At 56.3% G+C, this 27,062-nt stretch overlaps 1 protein-coding gene across 1 annotated transcript in view; it reads left to right on the forward strand.

The window, feature by feature from the left end:
• LOC122691454 (translation initiation factor IF-2-like) overlaps positions 1-26,773 on the forward strand; it is a 125,822-nt gene extending 99,049 nt beyond the window's left edge. The window contains exons 6-7 of the mRNA XM_043897997.1: positions 25,316-25,418; positions 25,563-26,773. Coding sequence (XP_043753932.1) covers positions 25,316-25,418; positions 25,563-25,877 — 418 coding nt within the window. The 3' untranslated portion in view covers positions 25,878-26,773. The remainder of the gene's footprint in view (positions 1-25,315; positions 25,419-25,562) is intronic.
• The last annotated feature ends 289 nt before the right edge of the window (positions 26,774-27,062 follow it).

A 27,062-nucleotide genomic window follows, 5' to 3' on the forward strand; every position in this document is an offset into this window, starting at 1 on the left:
GTCTCTTCTGAGTCTTCAAACGCAAACTGGCTTATTTTGCATCTCACTAAAATGAATCAACCAGAAGGAAAATAAAAAGTCAAAGCCAGGATGATGAGAAAAGATCTGTTTAAATATTTTCACCAGTTTCCCCATATTTTCCTCAAGAGGAAAGACCTGAGAGGCTCTGCTGAGGGCCTTAACTGAATAGTGTGTTTGTCCGAGTCCCTAGCCTCTCCTGAGACCACTGACCTGTGGACAAATCACTTCTGAAGCAAGTGGGCCCTTGGATGGCAATGGCCAGCTTCTGCAGACTCACAGCAGGGGATGTGATGGGGACTGATTTGGAAGAAAAGGAAGCAGGAGATGGTTTGCTTTCCATTCCTGCCGCAGTCGGGGAGGGGAAGCCGTGTATCCAGCAGGGTTGGCCATGGAGGGCGACAATGCCAACACAGCTTGCAGATGGACAGAGGGGTCAGTGGCACAAGTCCCATCAGCACGTGCCTGTGGCTGTTTGGTGCAGCTCCCAGCGCTGGCTCTGAGTTCTTAGTTGTCTTTGAGTGAAAGGAGTTCTTCCGGCAGGGCAACTGCTGCAGTGGGGTGGGGCTGGAGCCAGGCCTGGCTGGCAGGGGCTCTCCCAAGTGGACAGCAGGGCACCATGTAATGCAGAGTCTGTGCCCGAGAGAGGGTGAGCATGTGTGTGCTTGTGCGTCTGTGTGTGATGTGTGCACAGGTGGTGGGTGTTGTGATGCAGGACTTCTGTCTCCAGTGTCCAGCCTCATCAACACACTGCTTCCTGCAACAATGGCATCTCTGTCTAGTTCTTCCCGTTACTCTGCACGGCCCAAGAGGTCTGTGACCAGCCAGTTGCACAAACCCCGCTTTGCTGTCCCCAGTGGGTCCCTCCTAGGAATGGTGGGGTGGTTGGCCCTGCCCCTGTGGGCACACTCCCCTCTGGAGAGCTCTGGGATCCAAGCCCACACTTGTCCTTTCTGTGGGGGTCCTTTCTATGCCTGTCCTGCTCTGCCCTCCAGTTCCAGGCACCTCGCTGACAACAGAATGGTGATTCTGGTTTTAGTCCCACTGATTGTTTTTCTCCAAGATCTCGGGAGCAGGGGGGAGAGGACAGCAGACCCGTCTTCACACTTTGCGCTGAAACCTGGCACAGAGGTCAGAAAGGTGCGATTTGCAGGGAAGAGATAGCTCAGGAGGTGGCTCCCCAGGGGGTCCTGGACAAGGATTGGGGTGAGTTTTGTCTGGGAAGGCGGCTGTGGGAGGAGGAGGAGCCACCTGCCGTGGAGAGGAGCAGGACACAGTGGTGGGCAGCTGGGGACCCCGAGGAAGCGTGCAGTGTTTGCCCTCACCTCCTGTGATGACTGGGACTGCATCCCCAGCGCCTCCTCACAGCCTGCTGGCCTGTCCTGTGGACAGAGAGCATGCCAGGTGGTGGCCCATGTCTGGGTGGCCTCCATTCTTTCCCAGTACTATCGTAACGTCAGGGTGCAATTAGAGCTTTGCACACGTGCCTGTTTTGGTTATGTCAGTTGTTACTGGGATATTTAAAGCACTGGGATGTTTTGAGTCCCCAAAACATTGTTGGTCCTTTACCAGCTTCCAGTTCCCTGGACATCAAGACATCCAGGCCACAGTGGCCACCGTGTTTGGAAGGAGCGCTGCCCTCAGTGTCGAGTGGATCTTGCGTTTGCTGAGAATAAGTCCCATCTGGGTCCGCACTCTGCTTGCTGTAGCAAGAGGTGACCCGGGTATGGCCACACCCACCTAGGAGGCTGTCCTGTGCTCTCCCCAATGGGGAGGGGCCTGGCCTGTTGCCTTTCAAGCCCCTCCGGGCATCAAGAGGGCCGCTGGAGAGTGGACAGACCGAGGTGGTTTGGGTTGACCCCTAGGAACGTGCTCCTTGGCAGCCGATGGGGCATGTTGGCCTAGTTACACAGAGAGCGTGACCTTGAGCCAGGTCTACCTGGTTTTTTCTGCGAAGCCTTTGACGATGTGGGGTTCAGAGCCACTCCTCTGGGCTCTGAGCACCTCACTTACTTGTGTCCTAGCCCTTCTTAGATCAGAGACAGCCAGGAGCCAGGGCACACGAGGCTCGGGTCTGGCAGCAGAGCAGCCCTATGTGGCCCCTCCCAGCCCAGTGCAGGCTGCCTGGGGCCTGACACCACCCCCATCCTACCCTCCTCTGCCGGCTGGGGAGCCGGCTCAGCTTCCAGAAGCCCTGCCCCTTCCAGCCATCCAAGGGGAGGGTCTGGCCCTGCCGGGGAGACTGGACAGGCCACCAACGCTGCCAGGTGACCAGTGTGGAGGTGCTTGGGCTGCAGCCTGGGCAAGCATCTCCCTCTGCTTGCGTGATCTACACAGCGGCTCCTTCCTGTCCTCCCTGCTTGGAGCCCAGGTCTGCTGCTGTTGTCATGGCGTGGCTTGGGAGAAGACCCCGGACCTTCTCGCTGGGACAACCCCATTGAGGTCAAGGGTCTGTTAACCCCTCTCCCACTGTGCCTGAGCCCCCGGGAATGAAGCTGGACGGGTCCGGCTCCACGGGGAGCCTGACCTTGAGCTCTCTTCCCCACCTGGCTCTTGGAATCTCCTTAGGATGCCTTTTGCAAAATTAGTAACAAGCACTTTGAAAGGGCTTCACGGTGGGGGAGGTTCCCATGGGAGGGAAGGTCCGTGCCCATAGGTGTCCAGACGCCCAGTGGTTAGTCTCCCAGCAACAACTGACTCAAAAGTTTGGTTTTGATGAGAGAGTTTGATAAAGTTTTAAGAAAATTCCACCTGGCCAGGCATGAGATAGGAGCCTTCCATGGACCCTCCTCCTCCCCAAGGGATGCAGGCCTGGCTAGGCTGTGGCCTGGATGTGCCGGGACACTCAGGAGACAAACAGCTTTGGGGAGAAGTGCTCTGCAGCGGCAGTGCTGGGGGCCACCCCTACCACCCAGTGAGGAGGTGGGACGCAGGGGCCGATGCGGGCCGGGCACAGGGTGGCCTCCACTGCTGTTGGCTGCCTTTGGTGGGCTCTCTGCCTTCACACCCTTCTCTGCTCCCACCCCCCCAGCACCACGTACACCCTCTGCAATTTTGAACCTCGGTTTGGGGATTTGGCCTGTTTGTCAGTGGGTTTCCATGTGTGGTTTCTGCAGGAACTTTGCTGTTTAAGTGCTTTTCTGAAATATGAAATTATCTTTTTCCTATCTGAATGAGATCACTGGCTTTGGGGAGGGGGCTGGTTCATCTGGGAGCTGTGTACCTCTGAACCCAGAGGATGACATTTGGACACACCGTGGAGCCAAGGGCTGCTGGGTGTCTGGGTGCCTGTGGGGGTGGTCAGTGACTGAGGGGCCTCTGATCTCTGCATCCTATGGATTTCTAAGCTGCTGGTGGGTCCTCATGGCCCTGACCTCTGAGTGAGCCGAAGGAGATAAGAACCCTCCACTTTAAGTGTCACACATGGGCTGGGATTCACCTCCCATGGGACCGGCCTTCCCAAGAGCCAGGAGCGCTGCAACTTGGGGACAGGCTCCTTCTGTTCAAAAGGGCGCAGAGGAGCCAAGCTGGGGGAAGGGTACAGCTCGGGGCGTCCACCAGACGTGCCTGCGGGCCAGGCAGGATGTGAGGCCGGAGGAAGCCTTCATTGGATTAGTTGGCTTCAGAGCAAGCCTTGTATCCCAGTTCCCTCTTTTTCCACAGACGCTCCCATGTGAGTTGCCACAACCCACCCCCCCAATCACAGGCTGGCCCTTCACTGCTTCCGCCCACCCCGGACACCTCCCCACCCAGTCAGTCCTTGAAGTAGAGTCTTTGCATCTCCTGGTTCTTCCAAGAGTCAGATCTGCTTACCCCAACCAGACAGCAAAGCTGACTTTGAAACCAGCCTTATCATATCCAACACTATTTTCCCTTCAACTGTATCATGGGGTTTCCAATAGTGAGAGAAAGGTCCCCCAAAGGACACCCATCTCTGTCTTTAATTCCTACCCCCACATTAGCGTCCTGGAGGTCAACATACCAGACAACTCAGTATCTGAGGAGAGAGAGTTTACTGTTAGGACTTAGAGAGTGAGTGGACTGTGGTGAAAACCACCAACCCTCCTATTTTTCCTAATTAACAGAGCGGTTTCTTGTTTAGAGCAGTTTTAGTCTTCTGGGAAATGGAACAGAAAGGACAGAAAGTTACCGTGTAAATGCACTCCGTCTCTCCTATTATTATCATCTTGTGTCAGTGTTGTGTTTGTTATATTAATAATTATGAGCTAATATTGATAGATTATTATTAACTACCCTCCACAGTAAATGTTAGGGTCCCTCTTGGAGTTGTTCATCCTGTGGGTTTGGACAAGTGGATAAAGATCTGTATCCACATAATAGTCTCAACCAGAGCAGTTTCACTGCCCTAAAGATCCTACCTGCTCACCCCTCCCCACCCACCCCCCCACCCCGGCCACCACTGACCCTTTCACTGTCTCACGGTTCTGCCTTGTCCAGAATGTCTTAGAGGTGGGATCAAAGGGTCCTCAGCCTTTTCACAGTCTGTCCCTTAGTATTGTGTCTTTACTCTTCCCCTGTGTCTTTTCACAGCTGGACAACTCATTTCTCTCTAGTGCTGAGTCTTGTGCACACAGCTTACTTACCTGTTCACCTGGGAGGGCGTCTTGGTTGCTTCTAGTTTAGGGCAATGAAACCATCCCTCCAGATTCCATCTGTGCCCCTCCCTGGGGTCCATACCAGACTGTGAGTTCCCAGGGGAGGGGTCTCTGCCCACTTGCATCTGTGCGCGCTGCCCACCCCTCCAATAACCATGGAGCTGGGTGCGGGGGAAGTGAAGAGGAGTGGAATCTGGTGTGAGGAGAGAGAGCAGAGTCAGCCTTGAGTCCCTGCGTGGGGAGTGAGAGCCACACGAGTGATGTCAGGGGTGGCAGGAGGGCGGACAGACGCCCAGGCCTGGCTCTGGCAGCAGCTGAGGCCCCTGGCAGCTCAAAACCGCCTTCTGATCTCCTGGGGTTGGAGCCTGGGACTGGCAAATCTCCACTCAATTCAGACTCTTTAAAATGCACGTATCAGGGCAATCACGACCCAAGGGCGGCAAAGTAAAGCTGACATTTTCCTCTCAGTCCGCTTAAGGCCACTTAGATCCCTATCTTCTCCAGGGCAGGTCCAGGGGCCGGGCCTGGATGGCACAGGGGCAGCCTCTGCTGTTTCTGCCCCACCAGAGCCTCCAAAAGCCTGTTGTCCTTCACTGAGAAAAGCCAGCTGCTCTGTTTTGTAGCAGAATCGCTGAGTGAAAATCATGCAGCAGAGGGTTCTTATGGTTAGTCTCCCCAGACCAGGGTGTCGCTCCCCTCGATGGCCCTTGCCCTCAGCTGGGCTTCAGGAGACAGGTCCAGCCCCTTCTGGTGCGTCACCTCCCCTTCCTGACCTTGGTTGATTCCGGGTCAAATGATGGACAAGTGACAGGTTTCATCTCACAAATCGGCTGGGATCGATTGGTAATGGCTGCCAGAGTGCCGTGCCCACGCTCGGTGGTGGATTAGGCAGGTCTGCCCTGGTGCAGCAGTGGGTTTCAAGGCTCTGCCTTTTGGCCCTCCACGTGCTCGGGAATTTTCTACATGTCCTCGTGGTTTCTGTTTATTTTACAGTCCAGAATGGCGAGTTGGTTGAGAGAGCCAGGAAAAAATTGAGAAGTGGTTAAGTTGATTTCATTTTTTCCTCTTATGTGGTTAAGAAGAAGAAGATTCTTTAGTTTTTAACACTGACGTGTGACATAGGTATGGGGAACCACTGGATTCTTTTGTCCACTGCTTTGCCTTTGGGTGAAGCTTAGAATGTGCCAGTGTGATGTCTGCACGTGAGTTTCCACATGCCCTTCATCATTTCAGGCTCAACACGGCCCAGTGGTCGGTCTTAGGACACCCTGGTATAGACAGGGCGGGCCGTCTGTCCCAGAGCCCCTGGTCTCTGCTCCCTCCCCCCACGCCGTCTGTTCCCCATGCAGAGTAGAGCTGAAAGCCTGTGCCCACTGCCCACCCTGGGCCGGCAGCCCAGCTGTCCACGGCACTGTGAGTGGTGGGCCAGGTCTGCCCAGCCTGTCCCAGTCAGCTGGGGTGGTGTCACGAGTGCTCTGCTCCCAGTCAGTCCCACCCTGACAATTAGACAGGACCTCTTGAGGAACACTGGGACAGCATCATGCTGCTCCTCTGATACTTGTGTGAGGAGGAGGCAGAGCCGGCGGCCAGAGCAGTGCTGGGTCTCCTGTGTGCGGGTCAGCCGTCAAGGGTGTACTGACCCCTCAGCCTTAACACCCGTTATACACCTGCTATGGGCCAGGAACAAGGGGAATATGGTAATAAACACTGCTTGAAACTCGGGCTTTACAGGATACAGAGGCATCGACCAAGAGCATAATGAAGTGTCTTCAGAGCTGGGATGGAGCAGCACAGGCAACGTGGGGTGGCACAGGGGGGTCTCTGCCAATGCCAGTGCCTGTGGGGGAGGTGTGAACCCTTCCTTGTTTGGGAGACAGGTGCGCCATCTGGCTCTTGGCAGCCATGATGCTCCCTCTAGTGGCTTGGGGGCTGTTGGAAAGAGAAGGACACTGGTGTGAAAAGCCCCTGAGCTCCCTGGCCTGTGGCCTCTCCCCAGTTTGCACCAGGGCCCACAGCCTTCCCCAGTTTACAGCAGGGCCTCTCCTCCTGCAGACCCAGACTGCCAGCATCCTCATGGCCCTGGAACAGCTGTGAACGTGCATGTCTGCACACATCTCCCACCAGCACGTCCTATGCACATGCCATGTATATACTCACAGGCACATGTGCTCAACATGCCTCTCACATACTCATCCGCTCACGTCCATGTCTGCACACCACATGTCAGCTCACATGTTCAGCTGGTGGACGTACATCTGCAAGGCAGTGGCGGGGGTTAAAAGCGCTTCCGTGGCTCCATGAGAAGTTTATTTATTGGGGCCTGGGAGGCTCAAAAGAGTGGGCCCCAGACATTGTGTGTCCTCAGCCTGTGGCTGACTGTGCTGCTAATGGGCGTGAGCTGGGTCTTCTCATGAGAGCCCAGAGGAGGGCCAAGGACACAGCCCCAAAGATGGACATTCCTGCAATTCCTGAGTGACACACCAGGCGCTGAGTCATGTTAGGTAGGTGTGCACAGAGCCGTCTCAGAGCTCTTGCTCTACTGAAAGGACACTCACAGGCACACTCATACACACAGTCAGAGGGGTACACTGAAACCACACACAGAGCCCACATACCAGTGTTTCAGAGGCTTAGTAGAGTTGTTGACAAGGTATTAGGTGAGTGTGGAGTGAGCATGAGGTACATGTGCCTGGCAGAGCCTCGGAGGATTCTGAGGAGGTGCCCGTTCGTATGGGTTTTGCAAGTTGAGTAGGAGTTTGCTGGGTCAAGAGTGAACTGACTCCTGGGGTGGGGCCTAGGAGTCAGCCGGGCAGTGATGACACAGGTGGTCCCTGAATCAGCTGTGAGACAGACCAGCCTGGCTGCGAGGGGTAAGATGGGAGAGGAGCAGAGAAGCGGCTGGAAGGCAGTGGGGGTAGGTGCCCAGTGCCCTTAGGTCTATGAACAACCCCACTGTGGGCCTCATGAAAGGCGGGGCGTTGCCCAGCAGGAATGACTCACCTGGATGAGAAGGATGGACACCCCCCCCCCCCATGGTAGGTGTGCCTGAGGCTTGGCCGAGAGCAGGACATGTGTCCTCAGGGGACACCGTCTGGGCACAAGTGTCCCCAGGCCCGCTGTGCCATCATTTTGGGACAGAGAACACAGGGCAGAGGCAGGCAGGTTGGGATGAAGGTTGGGGTCCCCAGATCCAGCTGGGTGGGCCTTAGAGGAAGCAGGCTGGCCCAGGCGTGAGTGTGGCCCCATACTGTTGGGCAGCTTCCTTCTCTGCTGGGGGTGTCAGCCAGGGGCAGCTCTGCCCCTGTGGACACTTGCCAACATCTGGATGCATTTCTGTTGTCACAACCTGAGAAGGGGCCGGTGCTGGCGTCTGGTGGGTGGGGGCCAGAGATGTTCTTGGCACCCTCTGCGGGGGAAGGACCCAGTGGGGGGATGGCCCCATAGAGAATTGTACCCTTTATGAGTTTCCTGCAGCTGCCACACCAAAGGACCACACACAGGGGCTTTAAACAACAGAATTGATCCTCTTGGTCTGGAAGCCAGAGTGGAGGTCACAGTGTGGGCAGGGGCCCTGAGGGAGAGTCCCTGCCACCTCTCCTGGGAGGATCTGGGGCTCAGCACGTTTTGGGGGTCATGATTCATTTCAGGCCCCAGATGTCAGTACTGCTGAGGTTGAGCAGCCCTGTACCCCGTGGAGAAGCCTGTCCCTGCTGCCACCGGCAGCGGCTGCCCAGCCCACACAGATGCCCTTCTGGGGGCCACAGACCCGGTTGGCTGGCTCTACTGGCCTCCACCGCTGCTCAGACCTGCCGCAGGGGTCCCCTGCTTTATCAAGCTGTGACTTGTGTGGGAAGGACAAGGGGAGGACAGTTCTGCAGTCTGTGTGTCCTTCACGGCCTGCGCGGCCCTGGGTCGTTGGTTTCCTGGTGGAGAGGAAGGTGGGCAGGGACCCAGGGGGTGACAGGGAGAGCTGCAGGGTTGGGGGGGTTCTTCCAGAGCTCGGTCACTCCGTCCAGCCGTGGGCGCAGGCTGACACAGTGTCCTCCTTACCCACTGTCTCCGAGTGGGATTCCCTGGGCTTCCCCACCCGCTGGGCCCTCTTCTCCCTCATGTCCCCGCCCCAGAGCCGAGAGGGGGTGGATATGCCCCAGAGCGGGAGGGGTGTGGGAAGGGGTGGGGCCTGTCTGCCACACCCAGCCTGGGGGTTACTGCCCATTCGTGGGGGTGGCGAGAGGGTGGAGGCTCGTGTCCCTGGGGAAACACCACAGACGGGCAGCTTAGACACCAGGAGCTTATCCTCAGATGGTTCTGGAGGATGGAAGTCCAAGATCAATGTGCCGACAGGTTTGTTCCCTCTGAGGCCTCTCTCCCTGCAGGTAGACGGTCATTATCCCCTCTTCTCATGAGGACCCCCGTCGTGTTGGATTACAGCTGCATCCCAATGACCTAATTTTACCCGAACTCCCTCTTTAAAAGCCTTATCCCCAATCACAGTCACATTCTGAGATCCGGGAGGCTAGAACTTCAACATATGCAGTGGGGGGAGTAGGGGGCGGGGTATGATCCAGCCCACCCCAGGCCAGGGTCCTTGATGGCTGGGTAAGAGTAACCTGCCAAAAGGGTCAGCCCAGTTCCTCCGGTGAGGATGCCAGCCATTGCCCGAAAGCATGTGGAGTCTCTAACACACGAGGTTTGGCAACCCGTCTGTAAAACCTCAGGGTGTTTACACATTCCTGTAAGGAAGGAAAAAACCCAAGAAGCAAAAAGCCAGAGCAATTATTCACTCTTGCTTTCTTAAGCTGCAGAAGGAGCCAGCTGGGAAATCATGAGTCAAGTAAAATCCTTTATGGAATGAGCAAAAACAAAAGGAACAAAAGCCGTTTGACTTGCTCACCGAACCCCCGTGGGGAGACGCTTGCTGGGGCTGGGAATGTTTACCCTCCGCACCCCCATCCTCGTCCCTGCCCAGGCCAGGCTGTCTGCAGTCCCCTGTATCCGCTCCCTAGATGCTTAAGTCACTGCTTATAATGGCACAAGATGCAGGAGGTGGCTCTCGGAGGCTGGAAAAACAGTCCCGTGTCCTCGGCTGGCAGCTGACTCACTGGCTCCACACGGAAGCTCCATCCCTGGGCACCCACCTGAGGCGGGCCTTGCCGGTACCATGGACACAGCCTGTGAATGTTTGAGCTGTCCCACGTCCATGTGGACAGCATCCAGGCCCCGTCTGCAAGTGGCTTTGAACCTCAGTTGGGACACAAAACATACAACTCCTTCTGGAAGTTTCCCTCGGTCCCCCAGCCCCCGGCAGCATGGGTGCCTCTCCATTGCGGTCACACTTGGTGCTTGTCCTCTGCTCTGTAGCTGTGTGCTGACGGACCCATAGACTACACTTCTCGAGGAGAGACATGTCCCTTCCAACCTGGGTTCCAGGGGAGCACAGGGGAATAGCATTTCAATCAGCTTGGTGCTCCCAGGGCAGGTGTAGGGAGTGGCTCAGAGTAGCCAATTTATTTGCATTTCTTGGATGGATGGGTAGATGGGTAGGTGGCTGGATGGGTGGCTGAATGGATGAGTGGATGGGTAGATGGATGGACAGTAAATGGATGGATAGGTGGATAGAAGAATCAGTGGATGGATGGGGGATGGGTGGGTGGATGGGTGAATGGATGGATGACTGGATGGATGGGAGGATGGATGGGTGAATGGATGCTGATTGGATGGATGGGAGGATGGATGGGCAGATGGGTGTATGGATGGAGGGATGAGGATAAAGCAGCACCTCATTGTGACAACCAGGCCATGTTTGGGCCCAAGGGTGTGGCTCAGAAAGCCCATGATCTGGGAAAGCACAGAAACCAACCTGCCCCAGGAGACCTGAAACTACTGCCGGACAAGAGGAGACCCTCTCCCTGCACACCAATGCTGAAAGGACAACAGTGAACCAACCTCAGGACTTCCCAGAAGACTACACATGCCCCCTGGCCCAGGTCCAGGTGCTTGGCCTTTTTCTTTTGCTATTGGAGGCTCACTGCCATGAGGACAGGAGTGTGTTCTGAGGAGACCCCTACCTTTCCCATGAGGATGTCCCCCCAGGATCCGCAGAGGTACTGTCGTGGGCCAGGCCCTGCAGCACAAGGAGCTCAGGGCAGACCTGGGGGATGAGGCAGCGAGGCAGATGGACTGGTCTCAGCAGGTCCTCAGGAGCAGGGGTTGGGGGAGGGATGCATCAGCCTCAGGCCTTTCCCACCTTGGACCCAGTCCTCCCACGCCCCCTGCACCATCTCCTCTGTGAGTCCTGGAGCTGTGTCCAAGGCCAGGAGGTCAGCTGCCTGGGAAAAATCAAAGGCTGACGGGCAGTAGTCACTGCTGAGTTCCCAGATGAGTCACCGCATGACAGCCACCTTCCTCATCCCCGACAGGCCCGAATAAGTCAGCCCCGAAGAGGGGGTTCTCATCCCCAAGCATCCCTCCCCCCATGAATCAAGCCTCCAGCCTATTTTTAGGCCATTTCTCTGGATTGTCGAAGCTTGTTTACCCTGGATCGGGGCTGCTCCAAGACGAAGAGCAAGGAAGAGAACAGTGGCCGCCTGGTCAGACCACAGGGGCCAGGCTGAACAGCTTGTGACAATTGGATGTTCTCCAGCTGGGGCCGCAGCCAGGCTGGGGCTCTGGTGCCCCCCACTGAAGCGGTTAAGGTGGCCCCCAGAGCCCATTCTGTTCTCTGCCTCCCAAGATGGACTGAGAACTCCAACTCACTCATGTTCACAGACCCAGCTCCACCCCAGAAAAGACTCATTCAAGTCTGTATTTTTTTACTCCTTCATTCTACATTCCTCCCCCCAGGAGAGGAGTAGAAGGAACAACATCAGGGATAGTAATGAGGGAAGCGGGAGGGGCTGGGGCAGGTACTGACTACCTGGAGGAGGGGAGTACTGAAGATGAGTAGGTGTCAGCTGGGCAGAGGGGGATGCGAAGAGATGTTCTGGCACAGTGGTCCCCACTTGAGAATGCATCTGAATCTGCAGAGCACCTGTTAAAACCCAGATGGCTGGGCCCCACGCCTGAGCTTCTGATCCACTGGTCAGGATGAAGCCCATGACTTAGGTTTCTAACAAGTTTCCCGTGATGCTGATGCTGGGGCCCAGGGACCTCACCTTGAAGACCACTGTTCTAGGGAGAGGGAATGGCACATACAAAGGATGGAGGTGACAGGGTGGATGAGTGAGTGAGTGTGCTTGGAGTTGCTTTTCCTCTGGCAGAGTTGGGTCGATGTGGATCTGTCTCTCTTGTACCCAGTGGAGCCTGAGGATGACCACCACATTAATCCTGCAGTTGCAAGGTCAGCTTCACCTGGGTCCCCTGGGACTTGCCTGGTGGCTCAGTGGTAAGGATTCTCTGCCTGCCAAACAGGAGACGTGAGTTCAATCCCCCACTCTAATATTCTTGCCTGGAAAATCCCATGGACAGGAACCTGGTGGGCCACAGTCCATGGGGCCGGAAAGAGTATGACACAACTTTTATTGAATAAATGACTGGGTCGCCTAATGCCAGGGCTAAGGCCAGGCAGCTCCCTAGGATGAGTAAAGGATGAGTGAACACATTTGTGACCCCCAGAGAGGACAGCTGTGTGGGCCACCCCACAAACATGCTGCCTCCCCGGGCCTCCTTCCTCCTGACTCCAGCCCCAGTTCATCAACCCCACCCTCCCTGTACTCCCTGCTTTCTGAACCTCCAGCTTCAGAATGTTGTTACTTGTCATCTGCACCCTGCAGAGTTGGTGTGTTGTAGGTGATACCTGGGTACGGGGCTCAGTGGAGAGGCAGCATGGGCCTGGGGTTGGCAGGAGTACTGGGGCACTTACTCTGGCTACTTTTCATTACAAAATCAAGGATGCTGTGGATTTTGCAATATCCCCACTATGGCTCCAATTTCTCTCTCCAGGAGTTGCAGTATTCTTTTAAAATTCCTCCAGTTAATTTTACCTTATGTAGAATTTACGAAGTTGAGTGTATGCTAGAATAGTGCTGGAGAGGGAGAGGTGGTAGACTAATTGTGTTTCTGTAACACATTGATGAACTCAGTTTAACAGAACTGTGGAGCTGTCTTTGCAATCATTTCTCTCAGTTCCTGCATATTAACAACGAGGAGGTTCAGGTGCCCAGAGAGAAAGTTACCTATGCAAGCATAACAGCTGAGCTGTCAGAGCTGAGCTGGAACCATGGGTTCCTGGAGGAGGTGGTGCTTTTCTGTGTTATGAGTCTTGAGTGAGTTTCCTTTCGCTGCCCCCACAATCTCGCCAGGGGTGCACCCATATCCAGTCTGATTTCCCTCTGTGTGTGTATATTAGACTGAATTCTTTTTTCTGGTTTTATTAAACTATTTGCCTTTCCACATTACAACACAAATACTCTGTTGATGGCTATCGATATATAGTAAAACTTAGTGTCAGATAGTGTAACTCCTCTTTGTGATTCTTTTTAAAGACCATTTGGCTATTCTAGATCCTTTGCCTTTTCATATAACTTTTAGGGACAACTTATTAATCTCTACCTAAAAAAGGAGGTCTTCTATGATTTTCATTGCTTTGAATCTATAGATAAATTTGAGGGAAGATTGATATCATGAGGGCATTGAGTGTTTGAATCCATGAACATGGTATATCTCCCCATTTATCTGGGTCTTCTTTAATTTCTTCCAATAATGCTTTGTAGTTTCAATGTAGAATCTTCAGCAGCTCCTTAAGACGTAGACATATAAAACATGCATTCTGTTCTCAGTTTGTTAATGTTTGGTACTGGAAACAAGCCCCAAACCTGGACATTGGCCCCAACCAATTTAAGACAAGCTGTCGTTCACAACCAAGTGGCCAGTCCCTCTTGGCTGGTGTGTAGATGCAGGCTGTCCTTGTGGTCTCCTTCATTCCTCAAGTGTTTATCAAGCATCCAGACAGTGAGAATGTGGTGCTAAACTGGGTGCCAAACCAGGGGAGGAAACTCAATCGTGATCATTCAACAGCATCGATGTTCTTTATGTGCCAGCAGCTTCTACATGCAGCCCTGGGCTCCCTGATTTCACCTCCACAACCATAAAGCAGATGCTTGTTTTATGCCCGTTGTGCAGATGTGGTTCTGGGAGGTTGAAACTTTGGACCAAGTCCCCCAAACCCTGTTCCTACCGTGGGGCTAAGCTTTGTGGAAGGTGAGTTGTGTGTGAGATAGCAGGGAAGGCTCTAGCATCACTTTTCTTGTTGAACACTTTCCTTTCCTCGGTTCCAGAATGAAATAAACCGAAATAATGGTCCAGAAGTTTCTTTTCCTTCTGCATTCTCTGCTACCACATAGGCTCTCATGCCCTCTGTGTAATGTAAGGAAACATCCATAGAATAAGTAAATGTGTGATTGTGTCGCAAGCCGACGTTATTTCAGTAGAATCTAGCACGGAACAATGGGAAAAGGCTTTGACAGATGAAAAGTTTCGGGAGACCAACAGAGACCAAGGCAATTCGTGTGTGTGGATGAGTCACTCTGTGCCACCCTCACCTTTGAGGGAGCATCATCAGGACCTCTGCATTGCTGGGTCCCAGGGGAAGGGACGGTTTCAAGACCACTTGGATGATGTTTGGATTTGTTCAAGGAAGAGTTCCTGGAAGGAAAGAGATGGCTCAGCACAACTCAGTAGCTCAGAACGCCTCACCTTGAGGCCCAGGAGCTCTGTCCCCTGCCGCTGATCAGCTTTCCCCGCCGCGGCAGGGGGCCCTGGCGCCATGGGCTGGAGGAGGTCCAGCCCAGGAGGAGTGCGAGTTCACTCAAGGTTCTGGGCTTGAAATTTCCGGCAGAGACGTGGGAGGGAAGATGTCCTCGGGGTCGAGCTGCTGGAGGGATGCTGAGCATTGTAGCACTTGGCCTGAACCCTCTGTTTCTTTTAGAAGCTATAGGGTCTTGAGGCATTTGGATTAATAATAATAACGGTGGTGGTGGTTGTGATGGTGACAAAGCAGCTGACACTCTGGGGGCTTTAGCAATGATTGGAGAGGACCCACCCCAGCCCATGGAGCTACCTCTTAGCAGAGGAAACACATCGGGAGCAGCCTCCTCACATTCGCCCAGGATGCAGGAGTCACTTTCATACCTGCTCTACACTCGAGGAGCTGGGCCTCGGAGATATTCAGACCTTCCCACTCAATTCTGGGTATTTTTCTTGTCTGTAATGTTCAGTGGCCCCCTACTTACTATGACATTGATCTAAAAGCCCCCATTTTCTTCCTCTGTTATCAAATCCGAACCCACCTATAATGACCCTGAAAGATAATAGAGCCTTCTCCCTGGACCTGGCAATGTGACCTAGTAAAAGGGACTTTGCAGGTGTGACTGAGTTAGGGATCTTGAGATGGAAGATTAGTCTGAATCATCCAGGGAGAGGGGAGGGCCCTTATAAGGAGGAGACAGAGATCTGAGACAAACTGGAGCAATGAGGCCACAAGCCAAGGACTGCCTGCAGCCTCTAGAAGCTGGAGAAGATGAGCTGTGTTGGGATTCAGCTGAAAGTGGGGGTCTTGGGCCAGCATATGGAGGGCCTCCTTCCTGCAGGGGATTCCTCACTGTAACCTGGGAGGGGTCTGGAGAGGTTGGAGGACGCTGTGACTCTGATGTGGGGACCAGAGTTTTCATGTGTCTCATGGCCTCCTGGGGCCCACAGTAAGGGGGTAGGGTGCAGGGGGCCATACTCTAGGCAGTCCAGAAGGGTCAGCCAGGCTCATTTCCTTTGGGGAAAAGCCCACCTTGACCTTTTGGAATTATGAGCCCCCATCCAGGATGGAGGCCCTGTGCTGCATGCAATACTGGCCCCAAAACCGGCTTGGAGGGGGTTGCAAACACAGAGGATAAATGGACCAGCACGTCTGTGTCCACGGCAGCACCCCCAGCCCTCATGCATCCCACCTGCTGAGGACCCCATCCCATGTGCTGTGTGCCCACCAGGAAGCAGCCTGTTTGAGGGGGCTGCCGGCAGGTTGCTGCCATTCCTATGGGCCGAGGAGGGAGGCCTGGAGGATGAGGGGCCAGGGCCCATGGGATCCTGGGGCTCCCCAGCCACCAGAAGGAGGCTTCTGTGGGTGCCCCTGAGACCGTTGGTGCACAAGGACTCAGGGTTGCCTGCTCTCAGAATCTCAGGGAACTGGCTCCCAGAGCCGCCAGGCTGGTGGCCGAGGACACACGCCCCTCGTGGCCATGTACCGCCACCCACCCTCTCGCTGGGTTCTGCTCCCCAACCACACTGCTCTGTGCTTAGGGGTCGGGTACTTAGAGGTCGGAATCGGGCTCGCGGGGCTCAGACGGAAGAGGCCGCTCCATGCCGGTGGTAATCTATGGGAATCTGTGCTGGAAACACAGCAACCTGAAATAACAAAAGAGCTGGGCAGGCTCCAGAGGCTTCTGGCAGGAGCGTTTAACACATCACGAGAGGGGGCGGGCCGCCCAGAAGAGGTAGAGGGCGGGGCCCCGCAAGGCTGGGGAGGGTGGCTGGCAGGTGGCTGGTAGGCGGCTGGCTCTCGTGGGGGCAGGAATGCCAGGCGTGGTTGCAAGCTTGCTCTTAACAGGAGGAGGAGTGGGCCCTCCCCAGGGACCTCTGTTCTAGGAAAGCAGCCTGAGCCTGTGGAGCAGAGGGGGGCCCCCCACCCCCCACCCCCATCCCACTCCCACCCAGGCCACCCCACCCCCACCCAGGCAAAGGCTCCGGACTAGGGGCTTCTCTCCTGGGACCCTGGATCTCAGAGATCAAGGACAGCTTCCAGCCCACTGAGTTCCCTAAGAGGTGGTGGTGAGCAGGAAGAGGACGCTTCAGTGAGTTCTAAACACTCTTAGGGGATCTAAGATCCTCATAAACAAAGGCCTAAGTGCTTACAAGGAAACTCTCAAGGGTTTATCTTGGGAAATTATTCAAAGGGCAATAAAACAGAGCTTCTGGCCAATGAGGGACTCTGAGCCCAAGACGGGCTGGGGCCACTGGTCATGGATCCATACCATCAGAGACAGTGGAGCAGATATCCAGCAAATATCCTGTAAAAATCCAGTCTTCCAAGTGGAGAAAAGAATCGGGACCATGTGGGTCGAGAGTCTCTTCCGGAACATGTTAGACCCCGGAGTGGGGGTCTGTCTGCCCCGTGTTCCCCAGGTGTGCAGAGAGTTTGGGGCCTCTGCGTGGAGCAGGACCCTCCCAGGAGGAGCCCACGAGGAGAGGCCAGGCTGGGACTCGCTGACCACACACCTTCTCTTGCGAGGCTTGGCTGGACAGCTGTGGTGATGAGCATGGTCCTGTGTAGGGTCAGCAGTGACATCACGTGTCTTCCCCGAGGGTGGCCCTTGGCCTGAGTCCTGCTCACCAGGAGTTACCTGAGTGGAGGGAGGTGGCAGGGTGTTGGGGAGGAGCTGGGTGGGAGCAGGGTTGGGGTGCAGGAAGCACAGGAAGTCGGTCCTCTAAGGAGCTTGGGTGTCAGGACGTCTCTGTTGAGAGTCACTAAGGCCAGCTCAGGGATAGAAGTGGGCAGCTTAGAGATCACCCTGCAGGAGTGGGCCTGGAATCCATCTTAGCTCCCCCCACCGGTCCCCCGCCCAGCAGGGGCAGCAGACGGACAGGCATGCCCACCCCTAGGAGCCCACCAGTGGAGTGGGGCTGGTTCACGGGCTGTGGCCGCAGGGCCATGCGCCATCTCAGGGCTGATGAGCACCAACCCCAGGCTCCTCCTCATGCCGCCCTGCACACAGGCTCCCAGGGGGCAAGGGTGTATTCTGGGCTTCAGACAGAGTCTCACATGCTCCCCTGACACGGGGGATTTGCTGTGGGGCCCGGCTGCTGGGGCAGTGTCCTTCCCGCAGACTGCTCTCCCTCTGTCCTCGTGCGGCCAGGCCTCTCAGCATGAGCCCCGTCCAGGTGGTCTTTCCTGCACTGAGGCCTCGGCCCCTTAGAGGCCTGTAAGATAGTGGCCAAGGCCGCCCCCCAGTCTGTGGGGAACTGACCGTCATGACTTCTGGGTGGTGTCGGAGGTCAGTGCGGCCACTCAGAGGACTGTCCGGCACGCAGACCACCTTGTGGTGCCCCCAGAGCTGTGTGGCAGGAGGGTCTGGCTCCCGAAACCAAGCTCCCCGTCCAGGCACCCCATGCTGGGCCTCTGCACCAGGAGGACTGGCAGTGGCTGGATGCTCAGGGGGCCCAGTCTCAGAGAGGACGCCCGCCGCCTTTGGCCCCGTGGCAGGCATGCTCCCCCGCCTTCTGCTTCGGGGCCCACAGAGTCACAGGTCCCTCCTCGAGCCAGCCCCAGTTAGTCAGTAGGGACTAGCCCCTGGGCCGCGTCGTGCTGCGGGGCGGCCACACCAGCCTCAGGGGCCCTCAGACTCTCCGGGCTAATAGAGAAAGGGCAGCAAGTGGTGGTGTCAACTAATTGTCTTGCTAATTTTTTTTAACCAAATTGACCACTGGGCTTCTGGCCACTCGGCTAAGGGGAGCAAGGAGGAGAGGAAGTGAGGGTGAGCACCTGGCAGTCCTGGGGTGGGGCAGGTCCACCCCAGCCAGGAAGGGAGGCAACGGCAGCTCCGCCTTTGGGGGAGGGACGTGGGGGGACTGGGACCCACGGTGGGGGAAGCCTCACAAGGTCTTCGTGGTCATGGGGTTGTGGGGGCTCCTAGGGAGTGGGGTCTTTGGGGCCCTTTGGAGGGAAGCATAACATTGCTCTGGGGATGGGTTCGGCCTCATCTGAATCTCCTGTGTCTTGTGTGGAGGCCTGACCTCAGGGGCTCTGCCTGGACTCCAAGGAAAGGTCCCCCGCTCAGCTCGGTTCGGTGGGTGTTCTCTGTCTGCGCCTTCATGGTACTTTCTCGCCTGTTTTCTTCTTGACTCTTTGTTGGCTGGTCTTTGCAGCCGTGGCATGTTTGCTCTGCTCCCTCAGGGAGGAGGTCACGGTGACTCACCCAGGCCCTGGGGGGTCCTCCCGGCCTGGCAAGATTTGGCAAGTGTCCCCAGGCACGAGTGTTTCAGAGCTTTATTAATCCCAGGCTCCAAGCCCTCCTGGGACCCCGCCTCTGAGTCTGAGCCGTCTGCCCCATCCACTCAAGCCCTCAGGCGTCTGCAGAATGAGCTGTGGGGACAGAGGAGCCAGTCTGCTCTCCTTCCCCCGGGTTCAAACTTCGGGGCTTTCTTTTTGTTCTTTTTCTTCCCAACCCTCACCCTGTTTTTGTCTTTTCTCCACATCTTACTATGAAGTTTTGCAGACAAACAGGCCACAAGAAAACCGTTCACTGGACACCCCCAGCCCATCTCCTGATTTCCTCTGCCCCCCCCCCCCCCCCCCCTGCCGGCTGCGTGCGCCTTATCACACACGTGTCCCCTCTCTGCTCTGTCCCTCCTGCTTCAGGTGCACTCTTGTCGTCTCCTCTGTGTTTATCCTTTGGCATTGCACTGTCCCCCAGCACTTGTTTATCTGCTTCCGGGATGGACTGCGGTCACCCGTGTAGCACCTGCGTCCACGGCCAAGCTTGCTCACTGACCCGTCAGACTCGTCCTGTCCTTCTGGCCTGTGCCCAGCTCCCCCTGAGGGTCTGCAGGGCTGCCCTCCATCATTTTGGGTGAGGCTTGTGGCGCCTCCCTGTGGCGGTGCCGGAGCCTCCCTCCTGACAGGTCCGGAGGCTGAGATGGAACATTCTAGGTGGTCCCTAGCATCCAGGCTGCTGTGGTGACCTCGGCGAGTCATTTACTCCGAGCCCCGGGGGCATAAGCGATACTGCTTATGGGGGTGCCGTGGAGGTTACTGAGCTGACATCCTGTATTCGGTAAACAGCACGTGCTCATTAGCCGCTGCTTCCCTCCCTGAGGCCGTATAGGGGCTGCAGAGGTGTGTCCGGTGTTCTGGTTCCCAAGGTGAAGCGTGGGTCCATGCTTCCCTGGCGATCAGACCCTTGGCGGGCAGAGCCCTGGGGGCCAGGCTTCCCCAGAGCCACATCTCGCCGAGCTGGTCCCTCCATTCTTCAAATCCTATGTCTCCTTGGTCCTCCCTCCTTCACCCGATGTGTTTCTCCGCCCAGTCTACACCTAAGGAGGTGCGTGTCACGATGAGCCTGCGGTGGGTACTGGCTCACCCCAGGTATCACTGGGACGGGGCCGCTGGCCGGACTCCCTCTGCCCCCCACCACCGGCCACACCCACGTCTTCCCCTGGCTACTCCCTGCTCAGCCGCTGGGGACCCTGGGCTCTGGGTCAGTGGCCTCTGGCTGCCTCGGGCGTGTGCTCCCGAATACTGAGCTGAACTGAGCTGACGGGTGGTTCCAGGCACCTGTCTGGCCCAGTGTGTGTGAATCAGGGTGGTGGGGGTGGCCGGGGGAAGCCAAAGAGGAGGTGCCCTGGGGTGCTGGTGAGTCTCCGGCTGGGACTCCAGACCCAGGTGGTGACCCAGTGGGTGTGGATGTGGCAGGTCAGTGGGCAGGTTCCCTCTGACTGTCCAAAGGGGAAGGTGGGGGGCAGGCACCTGCTTAGTGCCTCCTGCTCTTGCCCCCGCTGGCTGGGAGGGAGCCCATGGGAGGAAGCCCCTGTCTGTCCTCTAGAGCTCTCGAGGGAGCAGACTCCAAGCCCAGCAGGGACGTTTCTCTCAAATCTTAGATCCTAGGTGACTGGGTGCTGGTGGAGATCTGACCAGCAGCAGGAGAGGGTGCTCAGGGGTGTCCCCCCCAACCCACCCCCGACCACGGCTTACACTCAACACCCTCTGCAGGGCCCACAGTACTGACCTCCCGGTTGAAGGGGGCTCGCACCCTAGCCCCCAACCTCCCAACCCCGCCATCTTCCTGAGGACAGATGCATCCTTCATCAGGACAGACAGCCAGGGAGTCAGCTCATGCTCGACACTCAGGGTCCGCCTGCAGCACTGAGCAGGCAGGGCCCCCGGAGACTGTGCGCTGATGGCTTGGTGACAGCCGCCAGGACAGCCTCTGCCAGAGCCCGACCTGAGCGTCAGCAGACGTGGGAACAGCCTGGGGCACGGGCCGGGCGTGTGGCAGCTTTCACCCAGCCTGTTTATCACCTCAGCTTCTCTGCAGCCTCACGCTCCAGGCTTCAGACAGCCTTTATCCCCTGTGCCGGCAGCAAATGAAATAAAACACTTATCATGACCCGATGTCTCTCCAACTGCGCCCAGATCCCAGTGTCCAAAGCAATCATGCTTGCTTTAGGGGAAAATTCCCAGGCTCTTTTTCTCTGCTTATTATCTTCCTCTTGGCTTTTACCTTCTTCTTGTTCCTTTACAGGAAGAACAGTCTGGTCCCAGGTGGCCCTGCTGATGGGAAGGCCCCGGTTTAGTGCTAACACTCTGTCCTCTGTCTCTGAGGTTGTGCTGTTTGCTGCAGCCTTCATCCCCTAGTTCATTCATTTATCCTGGTTTTCAGCTCAGTAACGTGGAGACCACTCAGCTGTGCCCCCGCTCCCCATACCAGGCCGCAACTGCTCTGGAATAGTGGAGTCTGCTCAGTGTGTGGTTTGGGGAGAGTTGCTCTGCCCGTCTGGGCCTCAGGGTCCTCACCTGTAGGGTGGGGTGACACTACAACCTGTTTCACGGGGTGGCTGGGAGGAGTCATGGATGGCTCTAGTCCAGGGTTGGCTTCTAGCCAAGCTCGGCCACTGTCATCTCTGCCTTCATTGATAACACTCTGCAACAGATAGTGCGCATGAGAACCTGGGGACGGGCCTGGCTCCTCGTCACCAGGGTGGGATGGGTAAGGGGCTCTGACAGCTACACAGGCTGTGGACAGTGAGCTCACAGGGAAGCAGATCCAGCAGGACCGGTACAGGCAGAGGTGCAGGGCCTGGGACCTCCCAGCACCTGGGAAGGGACGCTGTCACAGCAGGGGTGGACGGCCACCTGGACCAGCCCGCAGATGCCTCGGTGCCCTGGGAGGGGGGCTTATACAGCACGTGGAAGGAGGGCCCCTAGGGTGGCAGTCTGCTGGGTCTCAGGAGGAGTGAGGGGGGTGGTGTCAAGGTCTAGACAAGACAGGGATCTTGATCGTGGATGGTGGGATGAATGGACAGACAGACGGATGGATAGATTGGCATGATGTGTGCAGCAGAAGGAACGACCTTTGGAGGAAGAGTCATAGCTTTTTTTTTTTTTACAGCATTTCTTAGGACACAGTCAATAAAGGGGTTTTATGCAGAATATATTTCCACAAAACTCCTACCAACCAACAAAAAAAAGACAACCCAACAGAAAAATGGGCAAGAGTTTTGAAAAGTCCCTCTCTCTCCACCCACTCACCTCCAGGGAGGGTGGATGATGCTCACATGTGCTCACAAAGGCTGTTCCCCAGTTACATTGTCAGAGCCCTGTTCATTGTAACCTGTGCCGGAAGCCACCTCCAGGCAGACAGAATTTACAGAAAAAATGTGGAAAGATCTTTCACATGAAAAGATGCTCAATATCACTAATCATTGTTGCTGTTCAGTTGTGTCTGAGTCTTTGCGACCTCATGGACTACAGCACGCCAGGCTTCTCTGTCTTCTCCATCTTCCAAAGTTCGCTCAAACTCACTTCCATTGAGTTGGTGATGCCATCCAACCATCTCATCTTCTGTCACCCCCTTCTCCTGCCCTCAATCTTCCCCAGCATCAGGGGTTTTTCCAGTGAGTCAGCTCTTCGCATCACTAATCATTAGGAAAATGCAAGTCAGAATCACAAGATTCTGCTTGGGCTTATACCCATCAGGATGAAAGTGGAAGTCGCTCAGTCATGTCTAACTGTTTGCAACCCCTTGCACTATACAGTCCATGGAATTCTCTAAGTACTGAAGTGGGTAACCTATCCCTTCTCTAACAGATCTTCCCAACCCAGAAATTGAACCAGAGGTGGGGTTCTCCTGCATTGCAGGCAGATTCTTTACCAGCTGAGCTACCAGGGGCTCCTATTAAAGAAAAACAAACAGAGAATAATAAGTGTTGGTGAAGATGTGGAGAAACTGGAAGCCTGGTGCTCCAGTTCTGTTTACGGCATGCATACCCCAAAAGAATTGAAAGCAGGGTCTCAGAGATATTTGTACACCTGTGTTCACACAGCATTGTCCACAACAGCCAAGAAGCATAGCAACACAAATATCCACTGACAGATGATGGATAAACAAAATGTGGTCCATCCATGCAATGGAGCGTCAGCCTCCAAAAAGGAAGGAAGTTCTAACGCATACTTCCACATGGATGAACCTTGAGGATATCGAGCTGAGTGAAATAAACCAGACACCAAAGGATAAATTCTGTATGGTTCCACCGATATGAGGTCCCTGGAGCAGTCAGATCCACGGAGGCAGAAAGTAGAGGTGGGGCCAGGGGCTGGGAATGGGGAGATGGGGGCATATCTAGTGGGGACAGTTTGAGGTTTTCAAGGTGAAAAGGGCTCTGGGGACAGATGAGGATGATGGAGGCACAGCACTGCTCATGTACTTGGTACCACAGACCAGTGACCAGGATGGTCAGTCTTACCCCGTGTGTATTTTACAATAATTATAAATAAAAGGATGATGCATCTCATAGTGCTAAATGAGTGGAGCTACACACGGACTCCACCAACAGAGTGACCCTGATGACCACCTGCCGTGTCCGTGGCTGGACTGGTCCCCAGGGCCAGGGGCCTGGGGCCACACTGTGCTTCCTGTCGGGGCTCTGGTCCGTGGCAGTGTGGGGCAGGGTGTGGCAGTGCGGGCTGCTGGATGCCTCTGTGTGTCTGCTATACTTGGGAAAGTTTTAATAGAAAGAAGGGTAGCCTTAGACTAAAGGACTGCGGCTCCTGGAAGCCTTAGAATACTGTCTTTAGCCGTCCGTTGTCTCTAAGGGTCTCGAGAACGCCCTCGTAGCCTCACGTGGTCCACAGATCTTAAGGGGTGCCACCAGCCCTCTGGCAAAGAGTCGGTCTATTTTACAAACATGTTCACGCACTCCAATTTAAAGATTAAAAAGGAACAAACAGCCTTGAAGAATGAGCGTGAGAAGGGGTCTCTGAAGCCCAGCCTCCACTCGGCCTCGACATCTGTGAACTGGAGAGACGAGGCCCAGATGTTCCCATGGGCCATGGCAACCTGGAAACTATTAATTAGACCGCAAGTGAGATAGGAGCCTGCAGTGTATTTGGCCTCTGCAGGCAGTTATTTTTTATGTTTCGCTGACAGTCCAAACGATCCTAGATAAATCAGAGGAGAGTGGCGTGAGCCGGCACGCACCTGGAGAGGATGAACCCATGGCTCCGCAAGCACGGCTGTGCTAGGAGGGCCCTTATGTGCTTCTCAAATGTGAAATCTCACCGGAGCACAGGAAGGCAGATTTTCGGGGCGGGGGGGCTGCTCCAGATTCATGAGTGCTCGTTTGGACACGGGGTGCAGGTGGAGGCCTGGAGAATCAGACTGGGCCCCTGGACACTCTCGGGCGTGTGAGTCCTACGTGGGCTCCCAGCGAGGCTGGCAGCTGCTGGGCAGGGGCGGTCACCTCCAGAGCCCCTCAGGCCTGGAGCCTCTCACATCCTCACGACTTCTCTCCGTCTCTGCAACAGTCCTGAGGGAGGCACCGAAAGACAGGGCACAGGGCTGGGTGTCCTCGGAGGCCAGCCCTGGGGCTGGGACGGAACCCGTCTCTTGCCTGCGAATCCAGTGCAGTTTCTAAAGAGGTGTTTGTTACAGGCCATGAGTCCTTCCTTCCTCCTAACCTGCAGGGACTGTGGATGGGAACCGAGGACTAGTGCCTTAGAGGGGTCAGAGGAGCGATCGAGAGGCCGGATGGGGGAAGACAATGAGGCAGAGGGGTCCCAGACCATGAGCTGCTGGCTGGAAGGTCACAGGGAGACACTGAGGACCTGAGAGGCTGGAGGAATCGGCTGCAGAGGCCTCAGAGGAGGGTCCAGTCCCGGAAGCCCTCCCCACCGCCATCACAGAGCATCGTGGGGCCTCAGCTGGCCCTGCACAGAGTAGTGTGGGGGCATCCGTGGGGAGGGGCAGGATGTCACTGTCCCCCGAGTGACACCCCTTCCCAGGGATACTGCAGTGACCCACAAGAACATGCTAGAACCTGCTGCTACTTGGCTGTCTCCAGCGGGCACGGGGTAGAGAAATAAGGACAGTGTGATGGAAACCTGGCCGTAGAAACCTCGAGCCCGCCGATGACCGTCTGTGCCCACGCTCGCGGGGGTGTGACTATGGGGGAGTGTGCACAACACATGTAGGCTGGGGGGCTGGTGGGGCCCGGGATAGACACCTGAGGGAGTCCCCTGAGGATGGCGTGGGAGGGCCGTCCGGCGGGGCTCCTCACCCACCCCACCGCCATGCCCAGGCCTCTGGGTGTGGAGGTTCCTGAGCCCGGCGCTGTCCTGGGGCTGCTGCTGCTTTTCGTTTTTTTTTTTTTTTTTGGTCATGCTCAGTCTTTGCTGCTGGAAGCAAGCTTTTTCTCCAGTTGCAGTCAGGGAGCCACTCTCCAATTGCAATGGGCTCTAGAGCACAGGTCCGGTAGTTGTGGCACATGGGCTTCGTTGCCCCGAGGCATGTGGCATCTTCCTGGACCAGGAGTCGAACCCATGTCTCCTGCGTCGGCAGGTGGATTCCTTACCACTGAGCCACCAGGAAGTCCTGGGGCCGCTTCCTGCGTGTCCCGTCTAAACCCTCGTGTGTTGTTCACAGGGTTGGCTGGCGGCCCAGAGAGAAGAGCCGTGTGGAGCCGAAGAGGCGGGTGGACCGCACGGCCCTGGAGCAGAGATACCGGCCTGTGACCAGGGACCGCAAGGTAGGGGACGGCTTCCTTTTCTCTTTGGAGTTTGATTTGCGCCACGTCCTGTCTTGTTTCCCTTGTTCTTTACTGGTTATGTTGTACGTGGTTAAAGCTGAGCTGCTGTCCATCGGTACGTCCGTTCTCTGTTCTTGTTGGCAGGTGGTTAGTGTTGAGCGGTGTCCGAACTCCGGTCACGTCTGTGTCCGCGTCGGCGGGTGGTTGTCTGTGTCCACGTGGCAGGTGCTTGGTATTGAGTTGGTGTGCGTTCTCGGGTCAGGTCTGTGTCCACATTGGCAGGGGCTTAGAGCTGAGCCAGTGTCTGAGCGCCGGTCAGTGGGGCACAGATCGTGGTTCTCGGTTCGTGCTGAGCTGATGTCAGCGCTCGGTTTGGGGTGGTTGTGGATGAAGAGACATGATCCAGGCGTTTGGGTGGCTCTCACAGTGGACCGGGGACAGGACGCTTGTCTTGTCTGAGGTGTTTGCTGGGGGGGGGGCTCAGAGGGCAGTGCTGGTGAGCCCTGGGTGAGCACCGCCCCCGCCTCTGCCCTTCACCCCGAGCTCCAGGAGGAAAAGCTGTGGTGATACCCGGAGCCAGGCTGGGCACTGGTGCTCACCAGGGACTGTGCTGAGAAGCCCCGGGGCCATCCCTGGGCCTGGCAGGGGAGCCTCCATGACCGCCCGCGAGCCGTGCAGAGAGTGAGCGAGGACCTGACGCCGGACGTGTGAGGTCGCCTTGCCCACGGCAGTCATCCCTGTGCCAGGCAAGCCCGCCTCGCACTCCCGGTGGGATGGACGCCACTGTTCACTGTCTATAAACCTGCCCTTGGAAAGTGGCTTCCTGGCTTGTTTCTGATCAGATCTATGGGGCCAGGGGGGTCCTCCCTGCAAGCCTCAAACAGAGCTGTTCCCTGAACAGCCAGGACCGCAGCATCGTGGCACGTAACTCAGAGGTAAGGGCAGGGCCTGTGCGAGTCCTTCAGGAATGCGGCCAACGGGTTATGTCACGAAATCTGCCAGCCCGCTTTCCCGTTCCTGGTGATTCAGGTCCTGGCAGCACGCACGGGTCATTTCAGCTCTGAAGTTCACTGAGGCGTGCTGAGTGAGCGGCCGGGGGAGGGGGAGGGGCACAAGGGACCCTCCGGTGAGGGACACAGCCTCTATCTTGACAGGGAGGGGTCACTCAGGGGGGCGCCTTCATCAGGCTCCTCGATGGGTACCCTTACAGTGTGTGTTTTGCACAGAGAGTAAATTTTCCCTAGAAAAACACAAGCAAACATTGAGGTCTAGTTAGGGCAGTGCCAGCTGAAGCGCTTGGCGATGGTATATCAGGATGTCTGCCATTTTGCTGTGAAGTGCATCAAGAAGTAAGACGGACCCGTGGGCCCCTGGAGGGGTGGGATGTGACACACGGCAAGGAGGCAGATGGCACGGTGCACGGCTGTGACCTCAGGTGGCAGGTCCGTGGGTGCTCCCTGCCGCGCCTTCAGCTTGTCCGTGCCTGGGGAGGTGGGAGCAAGACTCTGCGCGGGGCCATGGGGGCCTGGGGTGTCATTTTCTAGGTCTTTCTGTATTTGTGGACTGTTGTGTGACCCACTGGGGTGCGTGGGGTCTGTGTGGTTTCCCCATGTGCCTTTTCCGCTGCCTGTCCAGAGCCACAGT

Source organism: Cervus elaphus, chromosome 4 (assembly GCF_910594005.1).
Source record: "Cervus elaphus chromosome 4, mCerEla1.1, whole genome shotgun sequence".
Taxonomy (NCBI): domain Eukaryota; kingdom Metazoa; phylum Chordata; class Mammalia; order Artiodactyla; family Cervidae; genus Cervus; species Cervus elaphus.